General features: G+C 39.4%; 1 protein-coding gene across 5 annotated transcripts in view; it reads right to left on the bottom strand.

Moving 5' to 3' along the window:
• Positions 1 to 16,272, bottom strand: part of dmd (dystrophin) — a 2,012,228-nt gene that overhangs the window by 194,041 nt on the left and 1,801,915 nt on the right. For all 5 annotated transcript variants that reach the window (XM_043700735.1, XM_043700733.1, XM_043700734.1 and 2 more), the window contains 2 exons: positions 13,237 to 13,357; positions 4,538 to 4,806 (listed from right to left, as the gene is read on the bottom strand). In XM_043700735.1, coding sequence (XP_043556670.1) covers positions 4,538 to 4,806; positions 13,237 to 13,357 — 390 coding nt within the window. The remainder of the gene's footprint in view (positions 1 to 4,537; positions 4,807 to 13,236; positions 13,358 to 16,272) is intronic.

The following is a 16,272-nucleotide window of genomic DNA, read 5'->3' as shown; positions in this document are numbered from 1 at the left end:
ATTGCAATTTGCCACCAGAACTAAGCTTTAGCATTGGGCATGTTCTTCATTTATTACAATTTGATGAGAAAAAAAATCAAGAGAATGCTCTTAAATGCTCTAAGATGTATAGCAAAATTACAAAATATATGGATCAGGTACTTGGTTCAAATGGAATGATTACTGGTTTACCTGAGGTGGACCTAATGCCTGTCATCATGCTCAGAGTGGCATATTTGAAATCATACACTGAAACATGTGGAGAATTACAAGTGAAAACACAAGCTCCATCGGCCCTTTCTGCTACATGCCAGAGATAGAAGAGTAAGTTATTTCTGAGTGCAGTAATTTCTGAGATTTTTCACTACTGCTCAAAATGCCATTTCTATTTGTTTGGAATTTTAAGTTAAATGAAATTGAGAACCCACTGATGTTCTCATGATGGAAATAGTAAAACAAATGGGGAAATAAGTGTTTCATCCCTCCAGTGCTACATTATTGGAAATTGTTAACATTACTGGAAACAAAAACCAGTCTGATTATATGCCTAGATAAGCATGTTTTCCTTCTAAAACACTTTTCCAAACGCTGAGCAGAAATACTCTTGTTCCTTCAGTTGAGGTTGTGTGTTCAAAGTCAAGTAATAACCTAACTAATGAGTCAGTCTCATTTCTATTCTGTGAGTCTCTCCTGATGTCCCTGACTAATTACAATGTGCTTTCTCACGCGCTTGATAAATTGATTCTATTTTGCTCATTGACTCGCTTATGCTCCAATAAAATTGCTGTAATGGTACCTGAATACCTGATAGCTGCACTACCTAAATGAGTCTTCTGAAAATTTATTAACGACAAACAATCTCGATGGCTTGATTTAGTAAAACAGTGCAAAGGGGCATTCAAAATGCCAATTCCACACTGTCCCTGTGAAAATTCAATCTAGTTGTTGACAATAATAGTTCTGCTACTGAAGCCATTAGTCTTGTGAACTATCATCTACTCACTTGATGTAATATGTTAAGATTAAACAAGCAAAAATAAAGCCTTGAAAAATTCTTCCCATTTGCTGTTACCAAATACATTTAAAAATATATATTTTGGAACCTAATGAACCTACTGAAATAATCTTAGTAACAGTTCTTTGCATGCTTGAATAATGAAACATTTTAAGGGAATATTAATAATAGATTATAAAACAGGAACTGCAGTTATTTGTCGATGGCCACTGTTGTGATCAGTGAAGCCCCCACAAGGAATTTGTCTTTGGACCATTGTTATTCATATAAAATTGACTTGTCACATCAGTGAAGGCAATATACAAGTCACTGAATAATTAGCTGTTGGGAAAACAACATGGGAAGAAGGCTATAATTTTAAAACAAAATCTACGCTTTGGAGAGTGAGCAATGCTCTCGAAAAGAGTAAAAGAACCATATAGCACAGATGGAGGCCATTCAGTCCATTGTGTCTGCACCAATTATTTGAAACAGCTATGCAATTAATTCCATGCGCTTTATGTTTCACAAAGGTCTGAACATTTCATTTTTTCTCAGTGTCAATCCAGTTATCTTTTGAAATTTACTGCCAATCTGCTTTCACAGCCTTTTCAGGCAGTGCATTCTGAAGCACTGTTTTTTAAAAAAAGGCAAGAAGAACTGGAGTTTCATCTTTCAACCAGGTTGGACTAGTTGGTCTGTGTTGTGGTAATAGTTAAGGGACACTACTGAGCTTCAAATTCCCCGAAAGGAGGTCAATTAGCCTGTAATGTCTACTTCTGTCCAATAAAAAACTGGAATAGAAAACCACCCATCTGATCTCCATTTTAAAATGTAACAATTTCTTATTTGCTATTTATTGGTCAACATGTTTTGGTTCACAGAGGAATAGAAGTAAATTAATGATGTCTGTCATCAGTAATACCCTCTCTCAATAAAGGAGTCTGTCGCCCTGACATTTATTGGGATAGGTTTTGCTGCAAGGTAGGGAGAAAGGACTTATCATGGGATGAATATTATGGTGATTTAGATGTACATAGTACATGTCTTCTTAAAAAGTAGGTTCCAGAGCCAGTTTTATTAATAAGGCCTAGTCCTGCTGGGCAGGGAAATTGTTCAGCACAAGGCCATGGCCCAGGAGTAGCTGGGTCAGTGGTTGCTGTGGGGCGGTGATCACAGGTGTTGATCACATGGAATGCTTGGACAACGATCAGTGCAGGTTTGTGGATTGGTTTGGGGGTGAGAGAGTTGGAGATCTTGATGGAAAATAAATGATTGCTGGGATTGGCGGGTCGGCAGGGTGGAGTGTGGGGAGTGTGATGGTTGTGATCACAGTGAGTGGAATACGTTAATTGGTGAAGGGGGGAGGGGATTGTAAACTTAAACAGGAAATGAGGGTCTGTTCATGCCTGAGTATGTTGACTGGTTTCAGTGCCGCTTGATAAAATTTCATTTAGTGCAAGCTGGTTTCATGAGATTTGGATAACCTTTGTGGTCAGGTGTTTGCTGTGGCATATTAAGTCACTGCTTTATCCCTGTTTAAAACCATTTCAATTGAAAGTTCCAGGCATTAAAATTAGATGATGGAATTTAAAAATCGACAGTACATATTTTATCACCATAGTGACACTAATATTTACCAAAAGAAACAATTGTTTGCTTACTGATTCTTGGGAAACATCACTCTGTTCCATTCCAAAAACAGCCATTGGCCAGAACTCACTGCTTACTGTCCATATACCATTTTCTAATCCAGTTGCACACTGCCTATTCTATGAGAATATTCCATTAACCTTAACTTTATTTGCCAATCTTTTATGAGGGATGTTTTCAAACACTTCCTTAAAATACATGTAGACAAAACACACCATATACATTTGTGAACTCATCAAAAAGGTTGGATTATTCAAGCATGATCTGCCTATAACAAATCTATCTTGGCTCTTAATAATTACCTCTAGTGTCTCCTTTTATCTGTTGCTTTATTTTACCATAATTATTTCATGATGTACAGAGTAGAAGAGCAGGGGTGATAGGATTTGTTGAGGGAATAACCAAGCTTTCTTCAGCTGTACTTGTAACTCCTGGATGGTATGAGCCTCTCCCCAGTGTCAGAGAACAGCTGCAGAACATTCTCCATGGAAGGTGATCAGCCAGATGTTGTGGCCCATGGTTTTATCAAAACAATAATTAGGAAGGAGGGATGGTGGTCCTCACTCTGAATTTAGGGAGCTAGATCAAAAATTAACAAGTAGGACCTTAGAAATTCTTATCCAGAATCCATGGTCTCGGCCACTACAGGATGGACGTTGGTAGCAGAGTCAATATTTATGGACATTTTTAATCAACCTGTTCTGATTATTGTGACACACCTCTAGAACAGATAGGACTTGGACCCAGGTCTTCCGGCTCAAAAATAGGGGCACTTCATCTGTGCCACAAGAGCCCTTGCCAACATTTATAAGGGTAGTGAGAGCTAACAAAGGCATGACCTGCTGAGATGGTAGTCTTGATGATGCAAACTTAAAAATTACAATAATCTGAAGATAGATCTTGAATATTTCAATTGATGGATCTGTGATTATTTTCTTTGGCAACTTCTTCCATTGTGGGATTCTCCTTCCTGACATGGTATTCTGGAAACAATAGTCTTTATAGTTTGTGTGGATATCTATCTCACATTTTGTCATTTATGGAGGACACCACATCCTTACTTCTGACAATTCCTACCAGCTCATTCCATCCTTTTCTGCAGTGATTCCCATTTCCAATACTTTGGTCAAGGATGTGACTTTGTTTTACCTCTCCAGGAAACGGGAGTTGGCTGTGTGATGGTTTGAGATTATTTCATGTACTTTTTAAGTCTTAGCACACACCTATCTTCTGCACCCTGTTGCACAATTAATAAATTTTTTTCTGTCTTGCAGTTGAGGTCCAATTTTACAAACCTTGGCAGATAACTATGGAGAGGCGAGGCCATAATTTCTTGTGAAGTACATCCTGTGGGCAAGGCTCACTGCTGGGATGCTTTTTAATGAAATCAATCCTGTCAGGTCAAATCTTCTGGGTTAAAGGTTAAAGGAACTGCATAACATTGTGAGTATTCACTTTCCCTCAATCACAGGAAGCTTTACTCTGCACCTAGCCCTTAACATAACTGATCAGGGGCCGGTGGTGGTGGTGGGGGGGGGGGGGGGGGGGGGGGGGGGGGGGGGGGGGGGGGGGGGGAGGGGAGGCAAATGCTGCATTCACAATTACTAACATTGCTTTTGGTAGCAAGGAAACAGGATTTTCTTTTCATTTGTATTGCCCAGATGTTTGATAAAAAGAGGGAAGTTATTGTTAAGAAGTAGAGCTTCAGTGGAAACAGACCTACAGTAAAATCATTTGGAACAACCATTTGAGCCAACCACTGCATAAATTATTAACAATTTGAATTGAATTCTATCGAGTTGAACTGTCGATCAAAAGAGAGAGATTTGAATGTAAAAGGACAATAAACACAATATGTATATTGTTGCTAAATCATCCATCTCACTGCAGGTGAATTTACTTGGCACTTACCTTGACTTTTTCAATATGGTCCTGTAGAGAGTCTATCAGCAGGTCCCCCACAGGTTGCCAGGTATCTCTGGTAGCCTCTGCCTGTCTCAGTTTGCGGTTCAATTCATCCATTGCATCTTGTAATTCCAGGAGCCTCTGCAGGGCCTCATCTATACGCTTCTGCCAATCAGCAGAGCGAGTGCTCAACTTATCCCACTCTAATTTTACTTCCTCAGCATGTTTCCGAATCACTCTGGCAACAGCCTGTGCATTCTCTTCAGGGGTTCTCACTGAATAAACAGGAAGGAGAATTTTGTTATGGCATTATAGTTCATGAAAGGAATAGGAAATAGTCCCTTTATACTTTAAAACCTAATTCCTTCATCATACCTTTGATGACCCATCCTACTCTTTTGAGTTAACATCTAGTTTCAGATTGCACTCTTATGAAGACTTTTAGTTGATCTTTATTTATTAAAGTTACTAAGAAAAAGTTATATAACTCACTGTGACAGAACACGGTTATAAGACCCATATTAAGTGAAGAAATGTGAAGAAGCTATTTTATTGGATAAAATGTAATTACATTGTAAGATGAACATTTGCAATTTAATGACCCCACATAAAGAGATGGTGCAGATTCGGTGCAAATGTTCACCATCATCCTTTTTCATCCATTATCAAGTGTGCATCAAAAGTGTCAATCAGAATTCCCCATGTTTACCCCAATTTCAAAAAACTCAATGCCAGCAAAGATTAGTTTGCAAAATCTATCCCATAAAGTTCTAATCAGGTCTACTTAATGGAGTTACAGACACCAACCATGCAGCACAAGTTTTGGGGGGGAGGGGTATTTTGTTTATTCACTCATGGGACATGGGCATTGCTGTCTTGCCAGCACTTATTGCCCATCCCTAGTTGTCCTTGGAAGGTGATGGTGAGCTACCTTCTTGAACTGCTGCCGTCCACCTGCTGTGGTTTGCCTCACATTGCCATTAGAGAGGGAATTCCAGGATTTTGACCAAGCGACAGTGATAGATTTCCAAGTCAGGATGGTGAGTGGTTCAGAGCTGAACTTGCAGGTGGTGGTGTTCCCATGTATCTGTTTTCGTTGTCCTTCAAGATCATGGTGATTGTAGATTTGGAAGGTGCTGTCTGAGGAATTTTGGTGAAATCCTTTAGTGTATCTTGTAGATTGCACACACTATTGCTCTTGAGCATCGGTAGTGTAGGGAGCTGGTGGTTGTGGATGTAGTGCCAATCAAGTGGGCTGCTTTGTCCTGGATGATGTCAACCTTCTTGAGTGCTGTTGGGTCTGCACTCGTCCAGGCAAGTGGAAGGCATTCCATCAAACTCCTGGCATGTGCCTTGTAGATGATGGATGGGCTTTGGGGAATCAGGAGGTGAGTTACTCGCCATTAGTCCTAGTCTATGACCTGCACTTGTAGACACCATGATTATGGTGGTGAGTACAGTTGAATTTCTGGTCAATGGTAACCCCAAGAATGTTTATAGTCCGTAATGCAGTGATGTGATACCATTGGATGTCAAGGGGCAGTGGTTAGATTGTCTCTTAGTGGAGATGGTCATTACCTGGCACTTGTTTGGCATGAATGTTACTTTCCACTTGACAGCCCAAGGCTGGATATTATCCAGATCTTACATTTGAACATGGACTGATTCGATATGTGAGGAATCATAAATGGTGCTGAATATCATAAGATCATCGATGAACATTCCTTCTTCTGACCTTATTATGGAGGGAAGATCATTGATGAAGCAGCTGAAGATGGCTGGGCCTAGGATTACCCTGAAGAACTCCTGTGGAGATATCCTGGAGCTAAGATGATTGACCTTCAACAACCACAACCATCTTTTTATGTGCCAAGTATGACTCCAACCAGGGGAGAGTTTCCCCCCTCAAACCCATTGATTCCAGTTTTGTGAGAGCTCCTTGATGCCACAATCGATTGAGTGCAGCCTTGATGTCAATTACTGTCACTCTCACCTTAACTTTGGAATTCAGCTGTTTTGTCTGTGTTTTACTCAGGCTGTAATGAGGTCAGGATGGTGAGTGGTTCAGAGCTGAACTTGCAGGTGGTGGTGATCCCATGTATCTGCTTTCGTTGTCCTTCAACGGTCTGGTAGAACCCAAACTGGGCAGAGTTTCCGCCCTCAAACCCATTGATTCCAGTTTTGTGAGAGCTCCTTGATGCCACAATCGATTGAGTGCAGCCTTGATGTCAATTACTGTCACTCTCACCTTAATTTTGGAATTCAGCTGTTTTGTCTGTGTTTTACTCAGGCTGTAATGAGGTTAGGAGCTGAGTGGTCTGGTAGAACCCAAACTGGGCATCGGTGAGCAGGTTATAAAATACTTATAAGCTGTACAATAATAGCGCTGTTTTGTTGGTACATTTTTGAGGTGAACACTGACCAGTATTTAGGATGCAATGAGTCTTTATGACCTTCCATATGAATAACCAGTCTTGGGAGGCATATCCATTTGTCAGCCAAGAAGTGGACCACATTGGGAGGGCTGTGATGGATCATATTTCATTGATTTTCTTTTGAAAACTATAATGCTGAATTTAAAAATATGATGTTTGATTATAATATGAATTGGAGAAGGTAACAGCAGTAATGGACAAGGGAAACAAAGTACCAATCAGGGTTCTCAATATAGATGGACTGAAAAATTATTCATGTACTGATTTGGATGAGGAAAATATTGGTTGAGCTGTGACATCATGTACAGTTGAATAGCATCAAAACGTGTGGAGCTGGAAAAGCACAGCCGGTCAGGCAGCATCTGACGAGCAGAACAGTCAACATTTTCTGATGAAGAGCTTATGCTCGAAACATTGATTCTACTGTTCTTCAGATGCAGCCTGACCTGCTGTGCATTTCCCGCACCCCACTTTTTGACTTTGACCTCCAGCATCTGCAGTCCTCACTTTCTCCCAGTTGAATAGCATGCCAACAATCAGATCCTAGATTCATACCTGAATGAACAATTATTAATTTGAGGTTCCAGGAGGGGTCCAGTGTCAGTGTATATCTATGCTGACATGTGTCACTAACCTCAGATGAGATGGGGAGAAAAACTGGCAATAAGACAAGATGAATAAAGCGTTCCTATGTTATCCACATCTCAATCATTTGCAACAGCAACTGCTGAATTATAATCTATCCTTGGCCAATACAGCTGCTCTGAAACAGTTTCATTGTTTGCTGCCTTGGAACCTGGCTATGCCAAAAATGCTCAAAAAGTGCAAATTAAGTGAAACCATGAGCAGTGATGATACCATCAGACTAACTGGCGTAAACAAATTGTTGAGACTGACACCATGACAGAAATGAAGAAATCATTTTTTTTTTCCCAATGGGATCCAGCTGTACCAACTAACGAGCAGAACGTGAAGATTAGAAGAACTAATTTTGTTTGGAAAACTTGGCCGGCATGAACGAGTTGGACCAAAGGGTCTGCTTCTGTGCTGTATGACTCAATGACTCTAATATATAAGTTGCATTCACAAGTTTAATGATGATTCAAATTTAATATCAAGTTAATAGCATCTTTCTGTAGAATTTATAATGGGCAAAAATAATTTTGAAATCAGACACAAATTGCTAAAGCATTTGAAACATAATTGCACACTCCCAACTTTATTGTTGCTAGTATTTGTCCTATTTCATTTGAAGTACTGACGTTTGCATGCTACTTTTCCACAGGCACTTAGCCATGCTTCATAACATAGTCAGTCTTCTTACGCAATTTTTAATATGTTGGCAACCTTGAGTAATTCACACCTCCAAGAATTCACTCCCTTTATTGCAGTTTTTTTTTGATCAAAAAAGCTGTCTTTCTGTATGACAGTCACAATCTTCTCCCAATTAATCGCAAATTAAGGCTGCAATTGTGCTATGGGCTTGTATTCCCCAGGTGCTAGTTGTTATTATACAAACTCCTTTGAGTTAGACAATAAAGAATTTTCACAAAGAGAAGACTTATCCTATTCATCTGAGCTGCATTCAAACAGGTCCCAGAAGAAAAAAAGGCGTAGTGGTAATTCATTGTGCCACAAAGTCTCCTTTGATCATTTTGTCATCTTTACTGGAGTTCCTATGCCAAGTGGGAGGAAATAACAGGCAACCCTCAGGTCTCTGTGACGCTGCTCAGTGAAGGATGGCTAGAAAGTAACATCTATTGATGTGTCTTAAATGATGGTACTTTGGCTCCATTTATTTTTATTCAGTAGTGTCCCAGTCCAGAAGGGTAACAACTGGGCTCTTGCAACTGTGAATCCAAATTCTACAACTCCTCATAGAATATTGGTGACACTAACTGCAACAGCAGTTGAAATTAGCAACAAGCATCTTTGACCTCAAATGTAATAAGGTACATTAACAGATGTCAGATGATGCCAAAAGAAAGGATCAAGTGAGAAAGAGTGTAACTCAGTTTGGATTCTTGTATGAAAGGTCTGACCCATACATTGGGCCGAACTGGAATATTCTTTTATTTGTCACACAGTTTAATTAATTGGTTACTGTTATTAAGTCAGAATCTACACACAATGTTTACAACACAAGTAAATGTGCAGCAAGGCCAGGACAACAGCTGAGCCTGGGCTGATAATTGATGAGTAACATTCATATCACACAAAGGCCAGGTAATGACCTTGGCTTATAGAAAAGAATTTAACCATCTCCCCTCGAGATTTAGTATCATTATCATCAATGAATCCCCCCCTTACTGACATTCTAGAGTGATCACTGACCAGACACTGACCTAGATTAGCCATATAAATATGTGGGGACTCAGTACCTGTGGTGTACCTTGGATTTCCAAAGGGCATTCGACAAGTTGCCGCTCAACAGGCTGATGCATAAGATAAAGATACGTGACATTACAGGTAAAGTATTAGCATGGATAGAAGATTGCTTTACTAACAGGAAGCAAAGAGTGGGGATAAGTAAGTGTTATTCTGGCTGGCTGGCAATCAATAATTACCAGTGTTTCTCAGGGTCAGTGTTGGGATGCAATTATTCACAATTTACATAGATGATTTGGAGTTAGGGATGACGTGTAGTGTGTCAAAGTTTGCAAATTACACTAAGATGAATGGCAAAACAAAGTGTGCAGAGGACTGTGAAACTTTGCAGAGGAACATGGATACTTTAAGTGAGTAGGCATGGGTCTGGCAGATGGAATACAATGTTAATAAATGTGAAGTCATCCATTTTGGTAGGAATAACAGTAAAAAGAGCTATTACTAGAATGGTAAAACATTGCAGCATGCTGCTGTGCAGAGGGACCTGGGTGTCCTTGTGAATGAATCATAGAGGTTGGTCTGCAGGTACAACAGGTAATTTGGAAGACAAATAGAATTTTGTCCTTCGTTGCTAAAGGGATTGAGTTTAAAAGCAGGGAGGTTATGTTGCAGTTGTATAGGACGCTGGTGAGGCCACACCTGGAGGACTGTGTGCAGTTTTGGTCTCCAACCTTGAGAAAGGATGCATTGGCACTGGAGGGGGTGCAGAGTAGGTTCACTAGGTTGACTCTAGAGTTGAGTGGGTTGCCTTATGAGGAGAGACTGAGTAGACTGGGATTATATTCATTAAAATTTAGAAGAATGAGGGGGATCATATCGAAACATACAAAATTATTAAGGGAATAGTCAAAATAGATGTCGAGAGGATGTTTCCATTGGCGGATGAAACTAGGGCAAGTGGGCATAGCCTCTAAATTAGTGAGCTCAGATTTGGGACTGAATTGAGAAGGAACTTCTTCATCCAAATGCTTGTGAATCTATGGAATTCCCTGCCCAGTGAAGTAGTTGACACTACTTCAATAAATGTTTTTAAGGCTAAAATAGATTTTTTTTGAACAATAAAGGAATTAAGGGATATGGTGAGAGTGCGGGTAAGTGGAGCTGAGTGCACTAAAAACTCAGCCATGATCTTCTTGAATGGCGGAACAGCCTCGAAGAGCCAGATGGCCTACTCCTGTTCTTAATTCTTCTGCTCTTATGAGGCGGGAACAGCATGTTTAACACGAGGAATTCAGCAGTGAATAACTCACATCTTGTCTCTCCAGTGCCTCTCTACCTTCCACAGGCACAAGACTGAATTGTGATGGAATCACTTGCCTAGATGGGTGCTGACCTAACAACATTCAAGAGGTTTGGTACTATCTAGGACAAACAAACCTGCTTGAGTATCACCTCATCAATCACCTTCAACATTCACTCCCTTCACCACTGAAGAACATGGTAATGGTGGATATCATGTACAAGATGAACTGCAGCAACTCACCCAGGAGCCATCACCAACACACTTCAAATCTACAGCAACTCCAGCATTTGGAAGGCAAGAATAATAGATGCATGGAAAAAACTACCACCTTCAAGTTTCCATCCAATTTACCACTTATCAACCTGACTTGAAAATATATCACCATTTCTTCAGCGTCAAGATCCTGCAGTTGCCTTTCCAACAGCACTATGGGTATACCTCTGCCATATGGACTGCAGTAGTTCCAGAAAACTGCTTCACTGAAACCTTCTCAAGGGCAGTTAAGGATGGGAAATAAATAATAGCCTAGCCAGCAACACACTCATCACATGAACAAATTTAAAAAAGTGTTTTTAAAATTAATTCATGGGATGCGGGCATCAGTGGCTAGGCCAGCATTTTATTGCCCATCCCTAACTGCCTAGAGGGCAGTTACAAGTCAACCACATTGCTGTGGGTCCAGAGTCATATGTAGGCCAGGCCAGATACGGAGAACAGTTTCCTTTCTCAAAGGACATGAGTGAACAAGACTGGTTTGCAGATAATCAACAACGGTGACTTGGTCATTGTTAAACTCATAGTTCCAGGTTTTTAAAAATCAAATGCAAATTCCATCAGCTGCCATGGTGGGATTTGAACACAGGACCTTAGATTAATAGGTCCAGTAACAATACCACTAGGCCATTGCCTCCTGAGATATCAATAATTTGCAACTTATTTCTAAACCTTTGGAATATGCAAATTATGAAATGGTAGGTATTTTGTCATTAAAAATCAATTGAAATACATTTAGGGTCCTGAGACGTGATACACAAATTGTTACACAGTTTTTTCCCTTTCTATCAACTGATTTCAAATGCAATCAGAATAAAGCAATGGAAGCTGTCCTTACCACTGCAGCCCACAAGGAAACAACGTGAAATGGTTTTATATACTTTCAACCAATTTTGTTTTCCCATAACACCAAACTGCCCACAATTTTCCTAAAGGCATTACAATGGCAATTGCACTCATATTCCGTTAGAGTTATGAATAATTGGAATCTTGCAGATGAGCCAGAATTGTACAGAGACATACTGTCGGAAGAGTATGAACATTCAGATTAGTCTGCAGCTGACCACTGAAAACTGAGCCAAGAATGAAGCTGATACAACGTGGTTAATGAGGAGCATATTCCATTCTGTTGCACTGACGTACCATTGATCATGATATATGAGTTGATTTGACATATAAAATGACCCCTGCATTTCACAGTGAAGTTTAGACCTATACTCAGTATCTACCTTGACTCCCTATTTTTCAGCAAATACATGCATATTTTAGGCTATTCATGCATTTGGAATTGACTTTGATTTTTCAGCACAGAAATACATAATTCTTTGCATTGTTTATTGATGCATGTGATCAAGCAGGCAATACAGACCATGTCGCCAACAGGATGCTTGGAAGTTTAAGACACACAGAGTACACTCTATGGCAATTAAAGATCATTTCAGAACAGCAATCAAGGCACTAACAGCTCATATTCTATATTTGGTGAGTAAGACAATCTGTTTTTGGAAGGGTTTTTGAATCTTCTAAGATTAACTTTTACATCAAAATCTATGAAACATAATTCTGAGAAGAAAAGTAATTCACCTAAAGATTCCTGAAATGACTCCTTGGGAAGATGAATAAGTGGGACGTTGTATTAAAAAAAATTGTTCCTGTTAGGAAGGAACCCACTGTCTAAGAAAAAAAGAGCGAAGTTTGTTGAAATATATACCAACAACATGGTGAGTAAGGTAACCTCAAGTCGTACTCTATACTAGAACAGACATGAGAAGCAAGCAGGTTTTGTTTTCCACTGGGTTCATCATTAAACTGACGAGTATCAAATCATGTAGACCTGTGGTAGACAACAAGAAATAATCTCACCATTCCTGAACAATGGAGGGGAGATAAGACTGTGGTTTCAATCCTTTATTACCACCTATAAGCAGGGCTTCCTTTTCCAAAAGATAGACAATATGCAACATATCTTACTTTTAAAAACAAATGACCAAAGCTCCTGATTTTTCCAATGGTATGAGTACCTCTCTCACTATTATTCTCAAATTTCTTTGCTTTTAATAGTCTCTAGCAGAGTAACAATACATTAATTTTGAAATGAAAAAGTAACAGAAATCAACCAAGCCTGATGTTGTACAGAATCCACTTTTTAAAGAGTGTGGAGCCGCAAGGACAGCAAATTATTCAATCCTATTTACTTGGGCCTGAGGCAAACATAAAGCCTCATCTTATCATTAAGAGATCTGCAATTGAACATTAATAGTCCTTGAATGCACTTCACTAATTAGTTTTCAGTAAATCAGGCAACAGTGACTGAATAGTTGTTACTTCATCATTACTGGAATTCTGAGAACAAGTGGAGTAATTACCTTTCGGTGATGCCAAAACACTTTCAGGTCCTTCGATAGTCTGATCTGCCAAGAATTGACGCACTGTGTCCAAAACACTCATGATCACTGGTTCCTTAGCCTTCAGCTCCCGTCTGAATGTCTAGAAGAGTACAACATATTATTATAGCTTTACTTACACAGCGACTAAAAAAGCATTAAAACCAATTCATGAACCAGAGAAGTACAAGTGAACCTACTGGAATTGTACCACCATTACATTTCCTCTGCCATGGTTGTGGTGAAATATGTATGATCAATTTTCAATTCCCACCATATGATTCATGGACTAAAGTGGTTTTTTAAAAAAGAAAACTTTCTATGGCCTTGGTGGTTACCTGAGCTTGAACCAAGCTTATGAAACCATGATGATATAAATAAAGACAGCTTGAGCCAAAATTAACATTTTTATCAAAAGGCAATAAAACTAGGTCAACTGTGAATGAAACCTTCATCTTCTATTTTTGACTTACAGCTTTCTAGTAGTTTCATATATTGGGGTTAACATCAGCTGTGGATTATCCAGCTTGCAGTAAACCAATTAAGTTTAACATGAGAATGCAGAAAGGAGTTGTTTTGCAGTAGCTCTTTGCCAGATCAGACAGAGAAGGAAAATTTATTGACAACAGCAGAACTGGAGGTGTGCTATCTTACACCCTGCATGATCTTGGAAGATGATGCATAGTAAAGAAACAAACTGGGACAACAGCCATTCAGTGGGAACTCAAAGATCTCTACAAGCTTGACCATTGTTGAAAATATGAGTCAACAATTAAATAGTTTACACATCAAGATGTCTAAGGACTTTTAAATTGCACAGCATTTATTCTTCATGCCTGTACCAGACATTCTTTCGTTTAAGATTATTTCCTGGCTTTATGTTTGCATGCAGTGTCACATTGTTTCTCTTTCTCAAAAGCAATAAAATTCGCCTTTCTTTTTTTCCCAAGAAACCTTGTAATTCCCCATTTCTTCTTGATCTCGTTAACTTCATCTTTAATTGATGTTTGATATATAGTTATATGCTAAAAGAAAAAAAAATCTTACGACTCATGGGAGGATTTGAAATGAGGGGAGCTGAATCACCCGACTCACCTGATTGTACCAATCCTTCAATGATTGTCACCTAATGTGATGGAATGGTGAGGATAATTTCATGATTCCCTGAATTATGCCATCAAGGTTACATCATCCTTGCTCCCTGGAGGACCACCTATGGTGCTATGTTCAGGAGGAAGTACTGGACAAAATATAGTTCATAAAGCCCTCAATGGCAGAACAGACTAAGACAAACAATGTCTAAGGAAGGTAGCAGCAGCAATATGGTCCCACAATCATCACAGTACCAATATTTGATCACCAGTCTTTCACAATCATGTGAATGATGATGGGTTTAACTTGCTAAACAATCAAATGTAAGATTCTGTCAAGGTCCATTTACCAATCCCGTGATAACGGAAAATTGTCAATGACAACAGCGCTGTCAACCTGGAAGTACCTACTCAAGGATCTGCACAGAGGCGGCAACACAAGAAATTTGTTGGATATCTGACGTTGGTCAGAGGTATCTTATGACAGCAGAATCTGTAAGTATGCAGTCCTCTTCAGAGATACCCTTTTCTCACCCCAAATGAGAAAAGGGCTAGAAAAGGTGCCTGAAAAATAGTCAATGACTATGATGTTGAAATGCTGTCCTCCTGCTGGCAAAGTGTGCTCAACGTACTTCACTACAACAAACATTCCCTTCTGCCAGAAGGACAAATGCAACACTAAATGGACGCATCTTTCATCAAACCCATGGCTACTGTTTGGTTTAAAGATCAATGTGATTTCTTATCAGAGATCAGTATAAATCACTGACTTCTTTCTTGGTGACTTACTTGATTATTTGATGAACATTGACCTAGCACCAAAATATGACAAGGCCCAAAACTTCAAGAGAAAAAATATCAATGTCTTTACCCAAATCAGCCCAGCCCAAAAGAGAAATTTTAAATTCAGCTCATAACTAATCTGGAAAATCTTCACACATCCAACTCAATTCGAGAACAGTGATCAAATGAAGTCTGTCAGTCTCCTATGGCCAAACCATTGTTTTTGAACATTGTCAAAACCAGGTTTGACTAATTTGATGACAGCAGCAGTTATGTGACTTCTCGAACAAAAATGAGCAGCTTGCATGGACTGGAACAACGCAAGGTGACAAGTGAGAAGATAGCATTCCAAAAGATCAAGCTTGACATCCAAACACAAGTTTAGAAAATAACGGTCATGAGATACAAGGAGGAATCTTAAACAAGATCCAGTAATACGTTTACCATTACGACATATAAAGTTCTTCAGAAGTCACAAGGGCCATTCGTAGAGCAAGATCAAATCAAAATGTCCTTTTTTCTAGATGGAAGAAAGGAGGTTTCTAACAACAAACATAATCAGAGGTTTCTCTGTAAAGTTTTAAACCACACTGTCTCTCTGGCAGTCACAGGATGTAGGCAATCAGGAAGCGTGCGTTTCAGGATTTTCCCTGTTATGGCCAATTGAAAATATTACAATAGAATCAATAGTGTTGTTAACTTCCCCTCTTAAATAGTCACATTTCTGACTTTCAGGGGCCAGAGTTCTTTATCCTCCCAAATTTGTTGGATGTGTGTGTGGAGTTTTGATGTGAACAAAGGTACACCAGCTTTGAAGACCTTAACCAATGGCAGATGGAGTTTAATTCAGATAAATGTGAGGTGCTGCATTTTGGGAAAGCAAATCTTAGCAGGACTTATACACTTAGTGGTAAGGTCCTAGGGCGTGTTGCTGAACAAAAAGACCTTGGAGTGCAGGTTCATAGCTCCTTGAAAGTAGAGTTGCAGGTAGATAAGATAGTGAAGAAGGTGTATTGTATGCATTCCTTTATTGGTCAGAGTATTGAGTACAGGAGTTGGGAGGTCATGTTGCAGCTGTACAGGACATTGGTTAGGCCACTGTTGGAATATTGCGTGCAATTCTGGTCTCCTTCCTATCGGAAAG

Source organism: Chiloscyllium plagiosum, chromosome 12, assembly GCF_004010195.1.
Source record: "Chiloscyllium plagiosum isolate BGI_BamShark_2017 chromosome 12, ASM401019v2, whole genome shotgun sequence".
NCBI lineage: Eukaryota > Metazoa > Chordata > Chondrichthyes > Orectolobiformes > Hemiscylliidae > Chiloscyllium > Chiloscyllium plagiosum.
Note: the sequence above shows the minus strand (reverse complement) of the source record. Positions and strands in the feature narration are given on the sequence as shown.